Raw genomic sequence first — 21,957 nt, 5'->3', positions numbered from 1 at the left:
CATTTGGACAGCCTAAACAAAGCATTACACCTCCCCCTCAATTACAATCAGTTAAGGTGTAATCCCAAATTTACCTAACCACAACTCAAATCTTCGCTCTAATCAGTTCCTCAGAAATTACATTCTGCCTCATTAGGACTATTTTTTGGTCCTTATGAGGACTACTGGTCTTGATAATGTCATGTGTTTATGCCATGAAAGGTCCTAAAGGGGTAACAAATACAAGGACACGCACACCTGCTCTGGATGAAACCTATGTAATAGTCTGTAACAATAATAAAAACACATTTATTTGACATGAATTGGTTGGATATTTAGTTTTTACTTGATATCATTTAAAAAATAAATAACACAAGAACACTGATTATTACATGAAAAATAAGTTCTGTTTTTATTGAGTTGAAAACACAACAAGACTGGTCCAGGGATGGTTCATTTGAGGATAGTGTCTGAATTTGCTGCAGAGAAAAGAAAAATAAAATATTGTTTATGAATGCATTTTAGTATGGGTGTCTCATGATGAACCATACCAACAATTAGGGCTGACTTTGTGCTACATGACCATGAATCTGTATATATTACCTTCAGCCAGTTTTTGAATGCGCTCCTGCTCTTCTCTGGCCTTCTTCTCTGCCTCCTCAATCCTCCTCTCCTCCTCACCAATGGGCTTCAGGTATTCTAAAATTAGAACACATGTCTGTTGTTGATACACACAAATTAAACATATGACATCTCATCAAACGCCCTGTCCACTGCTCTAATGTTACTGATGATGGTCTCCACATGTGTTTGGGAATCAACATCTATTTATCAGTCATTTCCTGGTAAGGATTGCACCTTTGATAAGCCACATGTAACACAACTTACCAAACCTCTGTTTTCCATAGAAGACGCCAAGTAGCAGAGCAGACCACCTGGCAGTCTGAAATTACAGAGATAATGCGAGTTACCTACGGAAACAATTAAAGGCTAACCAGTTAGACCATACGGGCTGCAATAGTATTTTACATTAATGAAAGTGAATTGAGCACCTTTTAACAAACCAAACACCTAAAACTGTACACACACACCACGCTGATTTGAGACGAGGGCGAAGTTCACATGCTTTTCTTTGCTTGTGATTTATATAGCCGGTTAACTGTGTTCTGATTGAAATTGCACACTTGGCTTATTGTAGGACTATACCTCATAACTGTTACCGGGAAGCTCACATCAGTCTGCTGTGAAAGGTTCCAGGTTTTCCTGCAGACTGTGGTTCACCTGTATAACCCTGTCAATGTCACTGCTAGCAATCACTGAATAGCATGCTAACTTAACAGCGTACAGTGGCGATTATTTAGCGGGTAGCTGATGACAATGGGATATTATGATTCTTAAATTCACACATTTCTCCTATATATGAAAAACATATTTCTAAAACATTTCGGGTCGAGTAATGATGCATGGTATTACCTTAATGAGCGGCGACACAGCGACAGGAGGAACCATGGTGAAACGAGAAGAGACTTCCGGTGAAGGGCGGAAGTACGTTTTTATTCCAACCAGTGGAGCACAAGTTGTACTATTTAGCTAATTTTGTTTTCCCAAAATGTGGACTTTAACATTTGTCGTGTTTCTTTCCTTCAGTTCAAACAAAGAATATTCTCAGAGTGGATTAATGAACGCATGTACTCACCCGGTAAATAAACATAACATTATCAAAATGAATAATTAGGTAGGTTACTTTAAATTAGCTCATATTAGCTCAGATGTATTTCGCCACTTGTCATTCTGTACATTCATCATATATCACAATTAAGATTATATTATTCATAAAACCTGATCCATTGCAAAATATTTGATTACATTATTTGTATACAGCTTTATACAAAAGGGCCTATTTATAGTTTGCAGTAGAATGCATCAGATTGTATCAAGTGCACTTATATAGTCATGTTAAATGTTGTCTAATGTCTAATTTAAATCATGCGATGCATAGCATATTTTATTGCTGTTAGTTTAGGAGATATGACATGATGTGACTCCTATCGCACCTGGGACCACACCTCTGGTGGACACAAGTAAGTATTAAAGCTTTTTGCCTTGTTTTGTTAATAGTGTGTAAAGCACCTAAAACTACTTAGTGAAACTCACATCTTCGTGTGCTTTGTGCTTGACGTTTAGCGTAGTTACAATGATTGGCACTAGATGTCACTGTTACGTTATTGCACAAAACCTGCAATAAAATCAGTGAAAGTAGATCTTGTAAAAGGTTCTCATTCACAGTTGTTACACATGCACATAATCTATATCAAAGGCAACATACCACAATTGTGTTTATTGGGGAGAGACTAAGTAAATCAATTTGGCTTTTTGTAGCACATGGGACAAATACGATTTGTAGTGACAAAGTGCATGTGTGTCATATGTGTATAAAATCAGAGTTATGGTCAGTATAATTTCATGGACAATACAAAACTTTAATTCCGTTATATTTAATGTTTACAACTGTCCTTTAGAAATGCTGTGATTCTTTTACCAAAATGCAGTACCATAGAACAAGAGGGAAAAAACTAAGTAACTTAAAAGGTAACATGCAAGTAACATAACAGCATTAAGCCTTTTGTTTTTCTTTTAATAAGGATCACATTTTTAAAGATTTTAAAGCCATTGTGTTTCAAGATCTCTGAATTGCAAATACTAGTGTATACCCTATAATCCATAAACATAATAAATAACATCAGCAATATCAGTATGACACAGTGAAACGAGTAGAGGATGTTTCTCAGTCATTGTCATAGATGCAATCTAAAAAAAAGAGATAATGATATGGATTAGAACACAATTTTGCACTTGCACTGAGATCTATGAATGCATGAAATAATAAAAGTGAACTTAAACTTACCATCTCCAATGTCATCATAGATATCACCGTCACTGTAAACAAAAAACAAAACATCATCACTGTGTCCCTTTTTGTAGTCTGTGTATGATATTACATTACATTACATGTCATTTAGCAGACGCTTTTATCCAAAGCGACTTACAACAGAATCAAGTAAAATTAGCCAGGGGTGGTGATATGATTGTGTGAGTGTTTGTTTTACTTACTCCGAAACAATGTAGCAGGTGGAAACATAACCAACTGTTACAGACAGACAAAATATGTTGGGACATGCATTGTAAAGTTAAGGAAAAAATAACACTGATAAACAGACTGATTGCATGTACGTGGAATAAACAAACACAAATACTTACACTTGCCCTCCTCATTGCGACAGACCAATTTGTTGTCCACAGCTTTGACAATGACATCCAGTGTCTCCCCTGCTTTGAGTGGCAGCTCTTTCCCACTCCACTTCTTATTTGTAAGTGAGTGGACAATGGTCACCTGATACAACACCTGTATCTCACCATCATACTGAAAAAGATTACACAATATTCTCAATTTTTTCAGTTTTTGACTGTGATTTTACATTTTATTTTCTTAGTAGCACATTGGATCTAATTCTGTGGAAAACAAACATCAATGTTATCTTCTTTATTTTGTATGATACTCAGTATTCCAATTAAATAAATATTGGACTGGACTGAAAAGTTTGCATAAAACAGAGGGACAGACTTTAAATTTCTTCCTGAAGTCTTTCTCCTCTTTCTCCAACTTTTTCTGCTTCTTCTGGTCCAACTCTTCAATCTTGCTTTTGCCTTTTAAGATTGGAAAGCTGTGGAGAAACATAACAAGTGACAGGACAAAATAAAAACAGTTAAACATTTAGTGAAATATACTGTATTAGTGGTTTTAAAATATGAATTTAAAGGAACAGATGCTGTTTGAATGATTGATGTTGTACCTGGGCAGAGGTGGAGGCATATTCGGTGAATCAACATCATCATATATCTCCTCATCTCCTGCCTGATCTGTGGTCATATGCACAAAAATGAGTGGGAACACATTTAATTGCACTACAACAAGAATGGATTGTCAACAGTAAAGGGTGTCATTGAAAATAGACAGAAAGTAAGTAAAGTAAATGGCAACAGCATGGTAATATTATCAGAGTGAGAGATACCTGAATTTCCCTGTGCTGTAAACTGGCTGGGTGGAGGCACACTGGCACAATACAAGAAAAATATCACAATGTTAGATCATTTACATCATTCTTATTATACTTTTAGAAAGTTGATTAATAATATTAAAAGCAACCTAAATTAGAAATATTAATGAATTTAAATACAACATTCAATTAGTATATTTGTTACATTTGTGGTGTTAGCAGATAATGCCTTGATTTTCTTATTATGTCAACACACACAACAAAAAATTGATTAGTAAAATCACAGATAATCAGCTGAACTGATCGTAATTACAGGCAGCACGGCTGGATTTGAGACTTCCAGGCTTTTCATGCATGTTATTCAGCTATAGGTGGCCAGTAGATCTACGGTCAGTCTTACTACTGAGTGTATTTTACTCTTTAGTGGTGACAGGACGATTGCTCCTCTCAAACATCCGCAGGAAGCTGCGGGTCTTCGTGGAAGAAAACCTGTTGTCCAGGGGACTAGAAAATCGATCAGGGATGAAAATGATCTGCATTTCTTTCTCTGTGTCATTTTATCTCCTTATCTTTTTTGTATCCCTTTTCATTTAGCATTTGTTGTCTATAAATTTAAGACGATTCTGCATTTATTCTTCATCTACCAATTTCCCACCTGACATCCAGGTTTGGATTAACAACATCATCATATATTTCTTCTCCATCTCCTGGTAGCGGGGGCAGAACAACTACAACACACACGCAAGAAAAAAAAGTTGTTTTTCTTAGTTAAATGACAATGTAATTTAATGCAATTCTGGAAACCAATTATAAAGAGATAAACAGTACTATTGTGAGATTATAATCATACCTCCTGGTCCTTTAGTGCCACTGTAGAGAGAGGGAAAATAGGTGATATAAACATTCACATCTGGCTACTGTGGTGAAATGTATTTTTACCCTGTTTGGGAAGTGATAGAGAATCTAATTCCACACTGAATGGACAAACATTTAGGATTTAGGTTGAGGATTTCTGGAATAATAAAGCTTTCTTAATGTGTTTAGTAGTTTTTGCTTCCCTGACAGTGTTATTATAGAATTCATTAGGCTCATGGGTGTTTTAATAATTAGAGCCATTCAAATTGCCCAACTGAAAAAAACCAACAAAACAATTATTCCCCTGACAGATTTCAGTGAAAAACTATACCGTATTTTGCATATCTTTTCTCCCTATTCGAACCAGAAGGAAAAACATATAATTTCATCTTCCTGATACCTGTTTTCAGAAGAGACGGTTTCGATGTCATCGTAGACCTCAGGGTCATACGCTTGCTGAGCTTGATGGTTCTTCAGGGAATTAAAATCAATTTTCACTGAAGTGGTTTTCACATAACCAACTGTTGGAAAGCAAAATGGAATACCGATTTAACTAAGGTTTCATGGCAGGTTTCTTTAAACTATTGAACAGGGTTCAACTAATAAAGAGAGTAGGTGGAGTAATAAATGGACATTTTCAGTATTTTTACATGTATTTTGCTGTTTTCCAGGTGAGACTGGGAAACACTGGAGGAAAATGAGGGAATAATTATGTATGACATACTGGATCCATCCTGCATCCGTCCCAACCATTTTCCCTCTGGGTTGCCTTGTACGCGGATGATGTCCAGGGAGTCTCCCTGCTTCAGACCAAGGTCAGTTCTGCTCCCTTTGCAGTCCTCATAAGCTGTCCCCTGATGGATGACTTCTATGGGGCCAACCAACTAACACACACAGCCACGGGTACACACAGAGGACAAGTGTTGATTAATTACCTTTATCTATGCCATCCTAATATCTGCTCTGTAACTTTGAAACTGAAGCTAAGAGACAGTTATATTCACTTAGCTCAGCATTAGGGCTTGGAAAATAGGAAATGAACTTGATGCTATCCAGTGGCAACTTAATCTGCATATTAGTGCCTCAAGCTCAGGAAAGAACATATATGCAATTTTATAATCTAAAACACGTCAGAGTAAAACTAATGTTTGTGGTTCAAAGGTTATTTTTCATTTGTTTGATTGATTGGCCAAAAAATGGCCCAGTCAATGAACCATACAACACACAGGAGCTGCTGTTTATAGCCATTATGCTTATCTAAATGAACATCCCCTTGCTCTAGCTTTATATTTAACATAGACATGAGAGCTGTCATACTGATTAAACAAATGAAGATACTTAACCCCTTTAACCGTCTAACAGCAGTTTTAAGTGAATGAGTCTTTTCCCACTCACTTTAAATTTCTTCCTGATTTCCTGTTCCTTCTTCTCACGTTCCTTCTGCTCCTTCTTCTCAGCCTCCAGTCTTTTCTTTGCCTTCTTCTTCTCTTCCCTTTTAAAGAAAATACATTTCATATAGACTTATGTCTTTATGTGTGTGTGTGTCTGTGTGAGACATGGATAAACAATCTCTCATCATCAAGATCCTCATACATTTCTCCATCGTCATCAGAATTGTCCTCCTAGACAAAGGGGACAGATATGAAAAACAGTGATTAAAACCTGAAATGTGCTTTTAAAATAACTTTTGTATATACTGTGCTACACACCTCTATAATAAAACATATAACATATCACTTTCCCATTATGCTTAATTTCTGCCTGCATTACTGAGTGCAAAAACACTGTGTTTCTCGTTACACTGCTGTCCGTTTTCACCTCATGTTTTGGGACAGTCCATATTCGAGCGACTGTATTAGTCACACATAAATATCCAAATCTATGTTTACTCAAATCAGTTTAATGCAGTGTGTCTCACCTTTGCCCTCTGACTCGGATGACCTGCAAAAGATAAAAAAATGTATCATTAGTTTTTGTAATAGCATTACACAACACAACCTTTATGTGTTAAATATTAGTATACAAAGAAAACAAGGCCAGCATCATTTGCCAAAAAAATCTAATTTGGCTGGGCAGTAATTTAATATATATTTTTGATATATTAAAGGTTCTATGCATATGAATGTAATATTTATGTGCTGCGCAAACAGCATTTTACAACAGAACTCTGTCAACTTATCTGACATGTACTACAGTAATTATTGATATTGAGAAATTTTAAAACTTTATCATGATTACGTTTTTGGCCATATTACCCAGAAAGATAGCCAACCCAAAGTATGGAAATGAGATAAACTAAGAGGAAAGACACATTGTGCACAATTCTAGCAATACACAGGCCTATTTTTCTATTTTGATGCAGAAAATCTGAGTCGCCCAGACAAGTACGCCAAGCATCATTTGTAAATAATCAAAATCAACAACCCAGAGAAGATACATTGAAATAGGAAAGTAAGAAGAAAAACAGACTTGTAGGATATAATTTCCAAAAAACCTTCTCAATGTATGCCTTTTTAACAGTACACAGACACAATCTGTCTCCTATAACCATTTTTTTGCAATACAGTATATCTGACATTTACTGTACCTGTGGGTGGTGGTAGAGGTGGAGGAGCGGAGCTGTTCAGCTCATCAAGATCGTCATAGAAATCTTCTTGTTGGATCCTGTGAAGCACAGTCAGGGTTTACCTTTTGTTAAATTGAGTAACTGGAACAAAAACAATTAAGAAACAATATATATAAATGTTTTCAGGAGCATTTGAGTGTGTGGCGATAGGACTTACATTGAGCCAGGATGTCGTGGGGGAAGACTGGGGAGGGCAGCCTGTGGAGGTGGAGGTGGAGGAGGAGTCACATAGTTGTTATGGTTACTGGGATGAGAGGAGTGTGGGAGAGTTGGAATGATGGGATTCTTAAAGGTGCCAGGACCTGTAATAAAAGCAGAAAACACAGAATAAGGCTTTGTTAGTGCCTTGTCTCACATGTGTACTGAATACAGGCATTAATATCAGTGCTGTGTCATCAGGATAATCAAAGTAAGCGGTGTTTGACTGGTTAGGGTTTAAAGTAGACATCAAGTAGAAGGATACCAAAGTGGAAGAGATACAGTATCTCTCTTTACATCTCAGAACAGAATTCTGTTCAATAAATGATCAGATGATCTGTAATATACTGCCCTTCTGTGGCCACAGAATGCTATTGTCTCAGGGAACAATGTTGATTATTAGCTGCTTTTGAAATTATTTTTGTGGGTTTTGGGGTCCAGTAAACAAAGGCTTTGTCCGATAAAGCAAATAGTAATCCTGAGATCACTTGCAAAAACTACTCAAACAGATTTGGCTCATATTGACTAAGTAAAAATACGCCTATTTAGGCACATACATTACAACCAACCACTGGTCAGGAGCACAACCAAGTTAGAAGGAAAAACAAGTCAGTGTTGTTACTCATGATTGAAAGGCAATAATATTTCTCCAAAAGAGACAAAAACTAAAAAATATACACTAAATCAACCCTTTAAACTAGATTTGTCACTTCAGTCTTTTTGTATATAAATGAATAATGATTACATGTGTATCTAAACACAGCCTCTCCCTCAAAACGATCCCTGTTTGCTGGAACTTACTTCCCCATGTGGTGAAACAAGCTCAGCTGTTGGAGCATAGCGTGAAGGGGTGGAGAAAGGAGAAACTGGACAGGGAAGTAGATGGAGGAAGTAAAAGACCCATGAGTGTTTCTCTGACTTTTGCCTGCTATCTTTTGCTCTTTATCTTGACACGTCTTTGTAACTCGAGTTAAGAACTTCAGGCACAGAGGAAGACATTTTGACACAACCAGAAGTAAACTCATAACTATACATTATAAATGTCAATGAAACCACACAAAAAAAGCAACCCTTGCCCTCTCCACTGGTAGAGAGGAAATGCACATGAGACACCAAAACAAGAGAAACCCCTCTTCTGTTTCTTTTTTTTCTTTTTTCTTTTTGTCATGGGACCTGCAAACAGTTCACCGCCTTCTCGCCTGATGTAACTGTAACTGATGTAAAATCTGTCAATCTGTGTGTGCTGTGTGGTAATGTCAATAGGCGACACCAGATCTCAACAGTACTGTACTGAAAACACAGTCCTGTGGAGCTGATGGGCATAACCAGCATTGTGTGGACTTGAATGTAGCTTAAATGTGTTTATATTCAAAAGTTATGCGCCACAGCTTTAATTCTAAGTCTCACTTACCGTTGTCAGATGCTTCAGCACCTTTTTTAAAGTTTTCCAGGTTGACTCTGGGTGGGCGGTTAGGTTTAGCAGGGGCAGTACCCAGAGCTAAACTGTTAGGTAAGGGATTCCGCTTGGGTCCCAATGTGGATTCACTGTTAGAGCTGTTGGGCTGAGACTCCCTTGATGGCTTTTTCAAGCTTGGTTTTTTACTGGCTGGAGGTTTGGGAGGAGGTTTTGAGGATGTGTTTTTGACTCCATCACTATCTGGCTGGTCATTCTTGTCCTCCTTGTTTAATATATCCTGAGGAGTCCTGAAATTGCTTGGCACTTTAAAAGGGGAGAATGTTGGAGGTGAAGGTTTATTCGCGGCGTCCGTGGTAGTGCCTGTCTGTTCTTCATTTTGCTGCCATAATTTTACCAAGCTGCTGCTTGGTTTTTGTTGTGATGGGGGTATTTTTGGTGGGAAGCTGGTAGTAGATGGCACACCCCCACCACTGTCTTCTTTTATCCAGCTGGGCTTGGCTGTGGGAGATGGTTTGGGAAAGGCAGGTTTGGTGTTGGACAGGGTTGAGCTTATGGAGGGTTTGATGAGAGGAGGCTTCTCTACTTGGTCTTTGGCTTCAGGAGGTTGCAAAGGAGGTGGCTTCATGGGTATATGCTGTTTATTACCTATTAAAGGTTTGCTGTTGGTGTTGTTTTCATCCTGTATGTTGGCAAACCTGCCAGCTAGGGCCTTAGTTTTGTTTGGCTCATGTACTGCAGTTGTGCTTTTCGTGGCTACTGTATTTTTCAGGAAAGATGGCTTTGGAGGATGATTTATTGCACTGCCCGAGAGGCTCTCCAGAACAGGTTTCTTGGTCTGTACAGTCATGCCAGATGAGAGGGTGGGGTGTAGGGGTTGTTTAGTTCGTCCAGCCGGTGTAGAGGAGGAAGTCTCATCAGTATTTGCCACTTGGAAACGGGCCATCATGGCCTTTACATCAGTCTTGTTATCCTGGAATGAATGGAAGAGGATCAAAAGTAGAGTTAATGATCATATTTAGCATGTGTGTAACAATACAAAACTTTAAGCAGGACCTCAAACAAAGTGACTCAGTATCAACAAGAAACTCGATAAACATTTAATTAGGATTGCAGGACGAAGAGGAATAACTATGATTTACACAGAAAAAAATACACAGAGTTGCAAAACTTAAAATACCTTATTTCCTGTCGAGGCATTTCCTTCTTCTATTTCTGAATGTTGTATCCAATCAGATAAATTCCTGCTTCTGCTTTAGTTACTTATATCACTAATCTGTTTGTTTTCTCTTCTTTTCCTTTTCTGTGAGAAGTCTCGAACGTAACTAACACATACAACCACCAGGTCATCCATTAATCACACAAACACAATCAACTATTAATTATTTATAAATATTTAAATTTCCTTGTGTTTGTGTTTATACCAAATTACTCACAAAGTATTATTGTTGTATGGTTGTTTTTGAAGGAAATTGGGGTACAGTTTATTATAGTTTGAATATTCATGACAACAACATTTCAAGTCATCAGTTGCATCCTAAATATGACCCCCAAAAATGTAGGTAGGATGTTCATTATTAGCTCTCTAGCTGTGTCACAGAACAGCACAATGGAGTGACCATGTAGCAGCCACACCTATTTTAATGAGGCTAGTTTGATACCATACCGGGAAGTGGAGATAAGAGGACAATGACACACAGTCACTGCTTCTCCTACACAAGAACTTTAAAAGCAAGGAGATACCGTACTACAGCAAATAAATTGGAAATCAAACTTACAATTTAGGATTATATCCTACTAAATAATTAGACATGCAGTTGCCAGAAGGTGCTTTTGCATCACACAGATGTTGGAAGAAAATGATTGCAGCGTTGGTTAAATGTTGGTTTACAAATGGTTGAGTGGGGCCGTATACATCTTGCTGAAGTGTGCTAACACTATGCATAAGTCCTAATATAAAATCAGAGGCAGAGAAGCACAAGAAAATTTCCTCATTGTGCTTCTGTTTTTCAGCTGCGGTAAACTAAAAAATTACCCAATATGTTCTGTACTAGAATTGCAGTTACTGCTTCTCCAAACAGTTGCAACTGTGTAAATTACAGCCAATACTGAAAGCGCCTCTTAGTGTCGCACGACACAGTTTAGTGGCACCAGTCTCTAAAACTATCTTTAAATCAACACTTGCATGCATATCAAGAAACTACTGAGTGAATATACAGTAGATGGGTGTACAATATACAGTTAAGGCGGAGTCATTGTAATATGCATAAACAGCATGAGGGAATTCCTTGCAAGAAATTACAGCCACAGCATTGTTGGACACAGACAGCATGCATACAATAAAACAATACAGCTATCTGTGTACATTTGATCAAGATGAGAGGAAAGATGTGGCTCTTCTGCTCAAAGCAAAGAGGAACCACAGTTTCTCTTGTCACTCTGATGCTAAATGTAGGCAAAAGTTGTTGACACAAACCCAACAAAAAAACCCTCCCAACACTAAATGTGACTCCGCTGTTTACGCAACATATGTGAAGAAATGTCTTGGATATGAGTGCAAAACCTTAATTACATATAGAACATTAATATAGAGAAAGCACACACATCACTTGAGTGACTTTCAGTCAAATTGCTAAGAGCCCTTTTCCCCTAATCTTAATGTTTTGAAATCCTGAAGCACAAGTATGATTTAAGGTGTTCTTACAAAGACACGTCCATTCATGAGATGCCATGAGTCTTTAAAAATGTCACACACAAACATTTGAATCCTACCTGGCCATACCAGAGATAACCAAACATCCAGATAGTGAGCATTTTAAATATTTTTAGTTAATTATTAAGTCATACTCACCATATTGTGGACAACAGTCCCAGAAGATTCTGCTATGTCCTTTATGGTTGGAGGAGGAAGTGGTGTTTGTTCAGTGCCTCTGTGTGAGTTTCTGTTGAACAGAGAGCGAGAGAGAAAGGGCAACACAGAGAGACAGTGAATGAGTGAGCCTGTGTTTGAATATACGCTATTCTACCGCTCTGTTGGCAACAAGCATCTGTCTGCAACTGGCTACTTCCTCTCCCAGTAGTAGGTGTAGTGTGAGTGTCGGCCTCTTTGCGCCTGTTATTATCAGTGTGTTTTCATCTAATGCATTTGCCTATCACTGGCAAAAATCATTGTACTTTCCATCTGTGCCTTAAAAATATTAATCTCTCAGTCACTGGCAGGTCAACAAAAAATGAGAGAAGGCTTTCATGGTCACATGTTTGTGCTTTGTTTCTTAGTTTGACATATTATATCATTGGTAATGTTAAAACTTTTTGTGTGAAATTATTTATTGAAATGTTTTTTGTTTTTTTTTACAATGAAAGTCTCTAGAAAATTCCAAATCTACCCATCAACCAGACATTGAGATATTTCAGTCAGTTGGACAGGTGCAGGAGTTAGCTGACTGATATGTTAATATGATTGTGGTTGACACAGTCACATCCATAAGCCAGGGTTTCAGAGAATTTTTGTGTGTATGTGCACTACTTTTCACAGCTGTCACATTGGTGAGTATAATGTGGTCACAGTAGACCCATGCCCTAGTTGATCATCATGTTCTTGAGAAGAACTGTTTGTGCCTCAGAGTCCCCCTGGTGGCTGTCATGGGTGCCACATCTTTAGATGTTAAATTCAATAGGAAAGCAAGTGTAAACAATATTTACTGGCAAATCTTTATTTCTACCTACAGAGCCTATTTCACAGTAGTTCCCTTTCCATGGCAGTGACAATATTTAGTCTTTCATTTGCCTCATTCACTGCACTGATGATCATGTTGCCTTTTCTTCTGCTCACTTTCACATGCCACACAACAGCATTACTGCTAGTATGGTACAATGTCAGCTGATCCTTATGTTGTCACTTGTTACACACACACTACCCCATGTGAAACACACATGCACAACCCTACTATAAGATACCACTGAACATTCAGATTTATGCATGTGTGTGTGATGTTTGTTGTTCATGTTCATACAGATACATTTCTCCTATACAGTTATACATTTTTCTGCAGGGTATTTATTGGGTTGTTGTGTAAGGAGTATTTAACAAACTTAAACTGGCCACAGAACTATATGGATGGCATTGACAAGGACTTAAGATTAAAATGGCCATGTTCATAGTGGTACTATTACATTCAAAATGCATCAAGTTAAATTATGCTTTTCAAACTAATGTCATAAAAGAATGTCCTGGGACTTGTTTAAATTACAATTTTGATTATAGTAGAACAGAATCCTCCCATTTTTGCTTTTCTTCTTTACACTACTGGATATGTTTAGAAAAGCTTACATATTGCTAAAAAGCACACTCATAGGAACTTGTGTACATTCCATGTCTTCCTCATCTAATCAACAAAATAACACAACACAAAATGATCTAAATATCAGCTGAAGGATTTCTTGAATTAGACCATTTGGCTAATGTATTACTTGTAAACATATAATACATAGAATCTTGTAAGTCCTGAAGACGGGTTTTCTGTCAGTCATTATTTATCAGTCATGTAAAAAAAGTTCCATGCTTCATATACATTACGTCACATCACTCCATTGCCTCCTTTTTAAATCCCTTTTTTCATTGCACTTCTGAGGGATATCAGTATCTCTCCTCCACCCTGTCTTCATCATAGCCTCCATAGTGTCCTGCCTCGCTGCCTCCTCTTCCCCTGTCCTCAGGGCAGTGGATTCCGAGTCTCTTCTGCAGCATCTCCTCATGCAGGCGAAGCTCCATGGAGTCCACCAGGTCGTAAATGTTTTCCAGGGACCACATGGGAGACGGGAACCACATCTTGACATCACCGTCTTTGCCCACAATCAGCATGCTGAAGTACTCCTTGCTGATCTTCAGCTGTTCTCTCATGTTGTTTACCATAATGCGGGATAATGGCTCAACCTCACTCTGACTGCGACCTGCAAGGAGGATGACAGAGTGAAACCTAAGCTCTGCTCTTGGGTGAATGTCCAAATTACAAGTTTCAGGAATTATTACTGTCCCATGTACCTGGACTTGCTCACATTAATGTGACTCACCATTTAGAGGAAATAACTCAACCTTTCCCGAGGCTTTGTCCCCAGTTCCAGTCAGCTGTAACATGACAAAGTGTCGAATACCTGAGGAAAGACACACTTGAGTCTGAGTCTTATAGCAGTAATAACTTTTACTTCTTGAGTTAGGCTCCTCAAAGATTGGACACATTGTACATCTAACACATTGTTATACCCACTCACTCGTTCATTATGTAATGATTTGTTTAGTTTTTACCAGGGACCTGGCCACATTATACCTTTTTTTGACCAAAAAGAGCAGAGTAGACAAAAGGTGAATCACCTGTGTTCTGTCTTACTTACCCAGGTGACACTCCTGTCCCCTGATAGCAGAGAGCTGCTGTTGGAAAGAGTAGTCATCCTCAGAGGGAGCAGAGATGATCAGCAGTCTTCTCTTAGACATGAACCTGCAACATCCAACAAAAAAGTTGGATTCAAGTTTGAATGTTGTACATATTTCAATAACATGTCTCACTATGTTGACGACTTATAACATCCAAGCATTCGGTTATTTGTTTTTATGTGCAATAATGGGATACACAGAAATTAAATTATGTTAAACATAAATCTTTATTTTTGGTTAAAGGCAGCAGTCAGCAGAAAAGGCTCCAGAAATTGTTGCCTCAAGACGACTAGATGATTACATCTAGATCACAGTAATTTACCTGAGCAAGGAATTCTCCTCTTCAGGCTCTTTGTCTTTGGAGCAGACTGGTGGACTCGCTCTCTCCTTTTCTTTTTCTGAGTGCCTTGAAGAAAAGTTGTCTATGTACTCAAACAGAGCAGAGCTTGACGGTGGAGCTTCAAAGACTCTCTGAGGAAATATAAATATATTGAACATTCACTACACGTTTCCTCTTTCCTTTTTAAAAATATTACAGAAATTCACTATGGAAAGTAAAATAGGGATTTGTTCATAGTTGAATATGTCACAAACCTTGCATCATTTAAACAAAGCAACGGCCACCAACCTATGTAAAAGTGATACTGAAAAGGAGAATAAATACTCAACTAAATGAGCGCAAAAAACAAAAGTTCTTACATCGGACTTGATGTCGTAATCAGTGACAGTCATGGAAAAGAGGTCAGAGGACGACAGTCTGAGCTCTGCCCTCAACAGGGAGATCAGGCCTGAATCAAAGGTCTCGGATAGGTCAGTGAGTGGAGACTCGGACTCTGAAATACACACAACCAAAACAACAATAACAACCAAGACCTTTCCATAAACAAGTCATGTTAAAACTGTATATGTTGTGATAACACACTGGTGTTGTATGAGATTGTCAAACGTATGCATCATGCTGATCACTGGAAATTTTAATTAGCATGCTAGCACTAGTAGTGCACATGCAAGCATGGTGATTTCAATCTGTCAGTCTCAGAGGAATATCTCAACAATAACTGACCAGAATGACTATGCCATTCACATATGTGAATTTCTCTGTGAGATGAATAAAGTATCTATCTATCTATCATATTGAAGACCTCTCTTCCAGGGCCACCATGATGTTGTTTTTTTGTTATTTTGAGGAAAGAGCCTCAATAATTATTGACCTGCCAATTTTTTCACACATTAATTTTCCCCCCCAACAGTGAAATACAATTGATTTGCTGGTCTCCCTCACTCCTCCTGCTGCACAAAAATCCTGTAAGCCTCAGTTGTAGTTTGTGTTTACTGAAAATTATCAAATGCTAATATGCTCACAAACCCAATTACTGTGTTGCCATTTAGCTCAGAGCATTTCTGTGATTTTAGTGCCTGATTTCAATCTCACACAACCTCCAGCGTGGCTATAGACTCCACTTTTTTTCCATTGTTTACTCAAATCTACGACATCAAAAATGCCCACAGCATATAAACAGCAGAACAACTGATGTTGGCAAACCAGTCAAAGTAGAATTGTGATACTTTGTAAGTGTTTTGGATATAAAGTATATCCCAAGCACACACACACACACAGAAATACACAAACACTTACCGAGGTGGTAGTGTTGTAGTGTGAGCGTGGCGACGCTGCCTTCCTCTATGGTCACCACGGTGATCTTCCTGATCGCGAGGTCACAGTGATACTTTTCGTTTTCTTCTTTCTGCTGGACGTAAAGTGTCGCGTCTCTGCTGGGTGTTGAGATCAGCTAAAAACAGGACAACTCACACGTGTGATCATGTACATTGTGCACTATGTAGATGCTAGTGTACAATAGGGTTATGAAAGGTTCTCACCATCAGTCTTCTTGTTCCTTTAAAACTGTCCAAAAACTCCTTCAAGGCTTTCTTATCCTTCTCACTGGCTTCTTTATTTGACTTCTTCCCTCTTCCTTTTCCTTTCTTTCCTTTTCTTCCTTTGCCCTTTTTCTTAGAGCCCTGTTTTTCTTGTGAGTCGCCCTTTACATTTTGTTCTTTTTTGTCCTCGCCATTTTTCTCTCCATGTGTTTTCTTTCCTTCTTCCTCACTGGGGTCAGGACTGTAAAACAGCACCGAAACATTACTTTGATGTTCATCCAGCTCTTTAAAAAGAAAAAACACATCTCTGTTTGGGGTTAATGAGGAGACATGATGGACATGTCAGGCCTCCCTCTGATAGGAATACAAAGTCTAAACACTGTTTCAGTTCAATCATTCACAATATCCACATGGATTCGTTTATCTTTGACACAAATATGAAAAAAAGGGCACCTGTTTTTCTTCCTCTCTTCATCGCTCTTTGACACAGATGGAGGACTGTTCTCTTTCGCTTTTTCCAGTCTGTTAGAGACAGTTTGGACACCATTGCTGGAGTCCTTTCCCCTTGTGGACCCTGCGGCAGGCGCTTTACGAATAACAAATCTTGACCGTCCACTCAGTATGTCTTGGATTTTACTTTTCAGGGCAGCCTTTTTGTCCATGGGAGGTTTTCGTGGTAAGGCCACCAAAGACGTCGCATTTCCTTGCCTCTGAGGGCTCAGCACCCTCTTCCTTTTAATCTTTTTTCTTTTCATGACAACCTTCTTTTTAGTGGTGATACACCTGATTCACACACAAAGTTATATTTTATTCATTTTTTGTATAAAATATAACATCATGAATGCACACTTCATAATATGCCATGCCATACATATTGTGATTAAACACTGTTTACATTGTAGATATTAAACAGTTTTTTAGCCATTTTCTATATTTCTTATATTTCCTGGTGTTTAAAATGCATGCTTTCCATTTGTTACCTTTGCATTATCCCCTGTTGTTGGACTAATGAAGGATAATCTTATCTTAAAAGTCATAGACCCAAACCTTAAATTGGCCCCATATCTGGTCATCTTCTCCAGCTTCCTCTTGGGGAACTGATCGATGAGCTCCAAAATCGCCTCAACACGGACTGGATATGGGAACCGCTCGCTGACCCGCAGATTTTTCTTCAGGACCAGCATCGTGAAGGCTTGCCCCTGAAATGATTGGTGTTGTGTAATGAGCAGGTAAACCAGAGCGATTAAACTCATATTTGTATTTTAGACAGTATTTTTAACCTGGCTGTTAAGCTCCAGATAGTGCAGCAGCCTGGTAACTGTATCTGGGTCGAGGCTCTCCACGGTGGCTTCTCCTTGGAAAGTAGTTTTCTGTATCCGACCTTCCATCATGGCGTTCTGGATGATGGTGATGATGAAGGTGTCCCTCTCTGCGAGACGACAGTTTAGCAGTTTCTGAGTGAAAAAGAAGGAGAGAAATAGAGTTTCAAAAAACATAGGATAATGTTGTATTAACAATGTCTTTTTCTTATTATATCTAAATAATAATGAGTGATTTTGTACCTGCTCCATGTCTTCCAGCTGTTTCTCCATCATACGCAGATAGTGATCAGTGTGTGATGGGGCTGTTATCACCCACAGTCGCTTTTTACCTAGAGGGGAGAAGGGTGTGTAGGTAATATGAATAAGACAACCGCACTGATCCGCAGATCATTCTGTTTCTCTTGCCTGCAAATTCAGCCAGGAAATCCAGCTCTGGAGCCAGGCTTGATGATGTTTCACCAACTCCTCTGTTGTGTCCATGTTCTCTGTCTTCATGCAGCCCCAGTCCCTGCTCTACTCCTGGAGGAAGGTCAGAATAGTCTCCCCAGTCCCTTACATTCGGGTCCAACTGTTCCTTGGGCTTGCTCCGACTGATGCCTGGCCCCGCAGCAAGCACGCTCTGGTAGCTGAGGCTCCACAATGCAGCAAACATCAGCAGATGTGAGTGTGAGGTATAGAGACTACACATCCTTACTGACATGGTTGAGTGTTTCTGTTTGTTGATCAGCTGGAACTGGTTAGTGTCCCACAAATCCTCAGTTGAAAAAAAGCAAGACAGTAATGTCGTGCTATTACCACCACCACTGCTGCTGCTGCTGCATCTGAAGCAGACAAGATGGATTCATCAGCTGTTTAAAAGTCACTGAAAAGAGTGAAAGAAACTTTCATACTATATCCAACTTGACTGGGGAAGGACTTTTCTCTGCTTGGACACAGACACACACTCCTGGTTCACATTACACACCACTCTTGTTAACAGGAAACTCCTGGAATTTTCTGACTTCAAAGCATTTTCTTGCTCAAATCTCCCTCTCTCTCTCTCTCTCCCCCCCACTCTGTCACTCTCATGCACACACACAGGCGCCTTCTCCCACAGCTGACGATTGTTGTCGTCTCAAATAAAAAGCAATCACACATATTTTACATAATCATGTACAGATAATCACATACACATGGATGTTATGTTGCAACATTAGTAGGGTGGGAGGGGTCTTTTGGTCAAGAGGATCCTGCGTAGAAGTGAAAAGATGTTATTCCTACAATGTAGATACATATAAAATGGCTTACATAAATAATGATAACATAAACCGTTTATAATATATAATATCCACTGTGATTGTTCTTGATGCTATTAATATTTGTCACTTTATTTTAGAGCTCAGTAATGTCCTAAGTAAAAGAATTGCAATCTATTGCAGGCTGCCCAACAAAAGGATGGGGGAGGGGCTTTAAAATGTGTGTGAGCGTCAGGGAGTGAAATTTGGTGCTTCAGGGTAAAACATCTTAAAAGCCACTTGTCCAACTGGAACTTGAAGGAAGTGGCAGCAACCATCAATAAACCTGACAGGGTCACAGGTGCCACCGTCTGGAAAAGTCCACACAATGATTGACAGGAGACTTTTTGACTGGAAAACCTGTGAAAGTGACAAGTGTCTTGACCATACAGGTTTTAAGTGGCTGGCATTGTTGTCTCACAGCTATAAGGTCATTGGGTCAGATGCTGGTTCAACTAAGGGCCTTTCTGTGTAGGGTTTGCATGTTCTCCCCCGTGTGCACGTGGGTTTTCTTCCAGACTGTATAAAATACATGCAGATTAGTTTAATTGGACACTATAAACTGACTGTGAGAGTGAGAGTGAATGGTTATTTATCTCTATGTGTGTTCCCTGCAATGAACTGACCACCTGTCCAAGGTGAACCTTGCCTTTTCTGAAGAAGAAGAAGATGAATGAACGTTACATTTAATTTAGTACAAATTTAAATGGGTGTTAATATGATTTTATTAATTAAATACAAAGAAAATTGAAGCAAAGAATACTAGCACAGTATTAGCATAAATTCAATATGGGAACAGGATGTATACAAATTATTATCATGTGAGTTATGATCCTCTGTCTCAAAATGACATGAGAGTTATATTTGACAGAGTATTGCACCTCTCACCTCGTGATGAAAGGCTATTAAATGAAGGCTGAAAACGACTTGATTTCAATCCTTGTGGGGTATATTTGACAGATTATAGCCCACTGAGTTACCAACACTACAACTACCACTTCTTTTTCTCTCATGGTCTAATACAACCAACAAAATGCAGTTTTCTATTATATGTGGACTCTCTCTCGCTCTACCTGAGAGTCTCTTCACTCAGAAAACCATGGTTACACAAGTGTGACCATCCATTAACTGTAGCTCTTACAAAAGGCTGTTTTTAACGTTTTTAACATGCCAAAAAATGATTGCAGCTCCAACAGTTCAATGTTCCATGTTTAATGGTTATATTTGACCAAATATAAAAGGTGAAAAAAAAGGCAAAAAGTGATACAAACGAAGGTGAAAAAGTGAAAAACTTGCCAAAAATGTAATGCCTGACTATATTTATAATATATCTCTGACTGTCTTGAAATATCTTTGAAGGTTTTATCTTACTTATTATTGACCGATGTACATTTTAATTCTTAGACTTTAATTTTACAGTATTTACATGTCATGCAGCTACGACAAAGCTTCATTCGAAACTCAGAAATGTTCTTCCATCTGTTGCATTTTTCTTTTTTTCAATGTGACAGAGGAAGACGAACAAATGGAAAAAGAAAATCAAAGCAGTGCAGGCAGAATCACTGCAATTATAAGAACTATCTTTATGGTGAAAAAGCTACAATGAAAACCAGGCGTAGCGACAATGCATTCCACTCTCTGAGCCTGATAAAAAGAACCAGATGATCAGATCGGTGTGTGTGAGTCCATGTGTGAGTGTGCATATGTGTGTATACAAGAGGAAGGATAACTTCTTCAAACAGTGCATATACTATATTGTGAGTGCCAGTGCCAGTGCAGGCCTATGTGAATAATTAGATGAGTTGTTTATAAGGTAAACAAATACAGAAATGCCCAACCTTCTTTCATATGTCCTAGAAACACAGACACAAACTGTTCACCATATACACAAAATTAAACCTACATGTGTTTTGCAAGCACATCAATGAGTAAGAGAACAGACTTTACATTTGTGACATACGCTCACCTCATGCCAATATCAGAATATCTGACACTTTATTTGGCCCATTACTTTTCAAAAACACCTCATGGCATCTACAAATAAATGCGATGGCTACAACAGCACAAAAAGCAGCACAATAGTCACATGTAATGCTGCAACAGGAAGTAACACTTAGGTTAACTTTAGTAAGCATAGTGTAATCACCAGTTTGCATCAGTTTAACCAAGAAGGAGGACATGATATATCATGAGTCCTCCTTATAGGTATATATGTATGAGAGCACATTATTGCAGTATAAAGTACTTATACAGTACTGTGCAAAGTTTACGCCAGGTTTATTTAAGACATGCTTGAGCTTTACATACACACGTTGTATGAGTTAAAACTCACTGACATCTTGTTAATAGTGTATAGGGTAAGACTGACTTTCAGTCACATCATTCCAATCCAAATGCCAATGATCACAGAATTTGACACAAAAACAGCAAAAGCTAAAAAACACTTTTGAGGATGAATAAAAAAAAAATTATAAAATGGCGAACCTCAGTGGACAAATACAGTACTGCATCTACAACAGTTTTTGATACAGTGCAGGATACTCTTGCCTTTGCAGCAAGAAGACCCAGGTTCGAGACCCAGTTGGAACAAGGGCCTTTCTGCATGGAGTTTGCATGTTTTCCCCATGTGTGCGTGGGTTTTCACCGGGTTCTCCACTTTCCTCCCACAGTCGGAAGACATGCAAATTTTTAGGCAAATTGGACACTATAAATTCACCATACTGTAGGTGTGAGTGTGAGGGTTCAGCCAATCCATGTATATATGCGATATTGTATTTTAATGTCCTGTCATAGAAATACCTTTTCCCAGAGAATAAGAAATGAACAAAAACAACAAATACACAGGGAGATAACTTCACTCATTCATTCATCTTCTACCACTTTATCCTCCACATGAGGGTTGTGGAGGGCGCTGGTGCCAATCCCAGC

At 38.5% G+C, this 21,957-nt stretch overlaps 2 protein-coding genes and 1 long non-coding RNA gene across 4 annotated transcripts; 1 reads left to right on the top strand and 2 right to left on the bottom strand.

The window, feature by feature from the left end:
* Positions 1-1,533: 1,533 nt before the first annotated feature.
* LOC122758152 lies at positions 1,534-5,616 on the top strand. The gene is made up of 3 exons (XR_006358122.1): positions 1,534-1,678; positions 1,998-2,060; positions 5,561-5,616. It is a non-coding gene; the product is annotated as an uncharacterized LOC122758152 (long non-coding RNA).
* Positions 2,439-12,190, bottom strand: fybb (FYN binding protein b). Of its 2 annotated transcripts, XM_044012098.1 has the most exons (19): positions 11,979-12,190; positions 9,125-10,100; positions 7,673-7,817; positions 7,477-7,553; positions 6,808-6,830; positions 6,483-6,511; positions 6,285-6,381; positions 5,614-5,773; positions 5,290-5,410; positions 4,885-4,904; positions 4,690-4,762; positions 4,452-4,538; positions 4,050-4,090; positions 3,831-3,897; positions 3,602-3,701; positions 3,238-3,400; positions 3,091-3,124; positions 2,885-2,916; positions 2,439-2,787 (listed from the first exon to the last, which is right to left on the bottom strand). In XM_044012098.1, the coding sequence occupies exons 1-19, from the start codon at positions 11,979-11,981 to the stop codon at positions 2,765-2,767; spliced, it is 2,271 nt and encodes a 756-aa protein (XP_043868033.1). In that variant the 5' UTR covers positions 11,982-12,190; the 3' UTR covers positions 2,439-2,764. The 2 variants fall into 2 exon arrangements, with proteins under 2 accessions (XP_043868033.1, XP_043868035.1); XM_044012100.1 differs by lacking the exon at positions 4,452-4,538.
* Positions 12,191-13,369: 1,179 nt separating this feature from the next.
* ccdc80l2 (coiled-coil domain containing 80 like 2) lies at positions 13,370-18,455 on the bottom strand. Its single transcript, XM_044012101.1, has 12 exons — positions 18,161-18,455; positions 17,996-18,084; positions 17,714-17,887; positions 17,481-17,632; positions 16,887-17,216; positions 16,434-16,674; positions 16,192-16,345; positions 15,255-15,388; positions 14,878-15,026; positions 14,516-14,619; positions 14,198-14,278; positions 13,370-14,077 (listed from the first exon to the last, which is right to left on the bottom strand). Exons 1-12 carry the CDS (start codon positions 18,453-18,455, stop codon positions 13,764-13,766), a joined length of 2,217 nt encoding a protein of 738 aa, XP_043868036.1. The 3' UTR covers positions 13,370-13,763.
* Positions 18,456-21,957: the final 3,502 nt, after the last annotated feature.

The sequence above is a fragment of the Solea senegalensis genome, linkage group LG21, assembly GCF_019176455.1.
Source record: "Solea senegalensis isolate Sse05_10M linkage group LG21, IFAPA_SoseM_1, whole genome shotgun sequence".
Taxonomy (NCBI): domain Eukaryota; kingdom Metazoa; phylum Chordata; class Actinopteri; order Pleuronectiformes; family Soleidae; genus Solea; species Solea senegalensis.
Note: the sequence above shows the minus strand (reverse complement) of the source record. Positions and strands in the feature narration are given on the sequence as shown.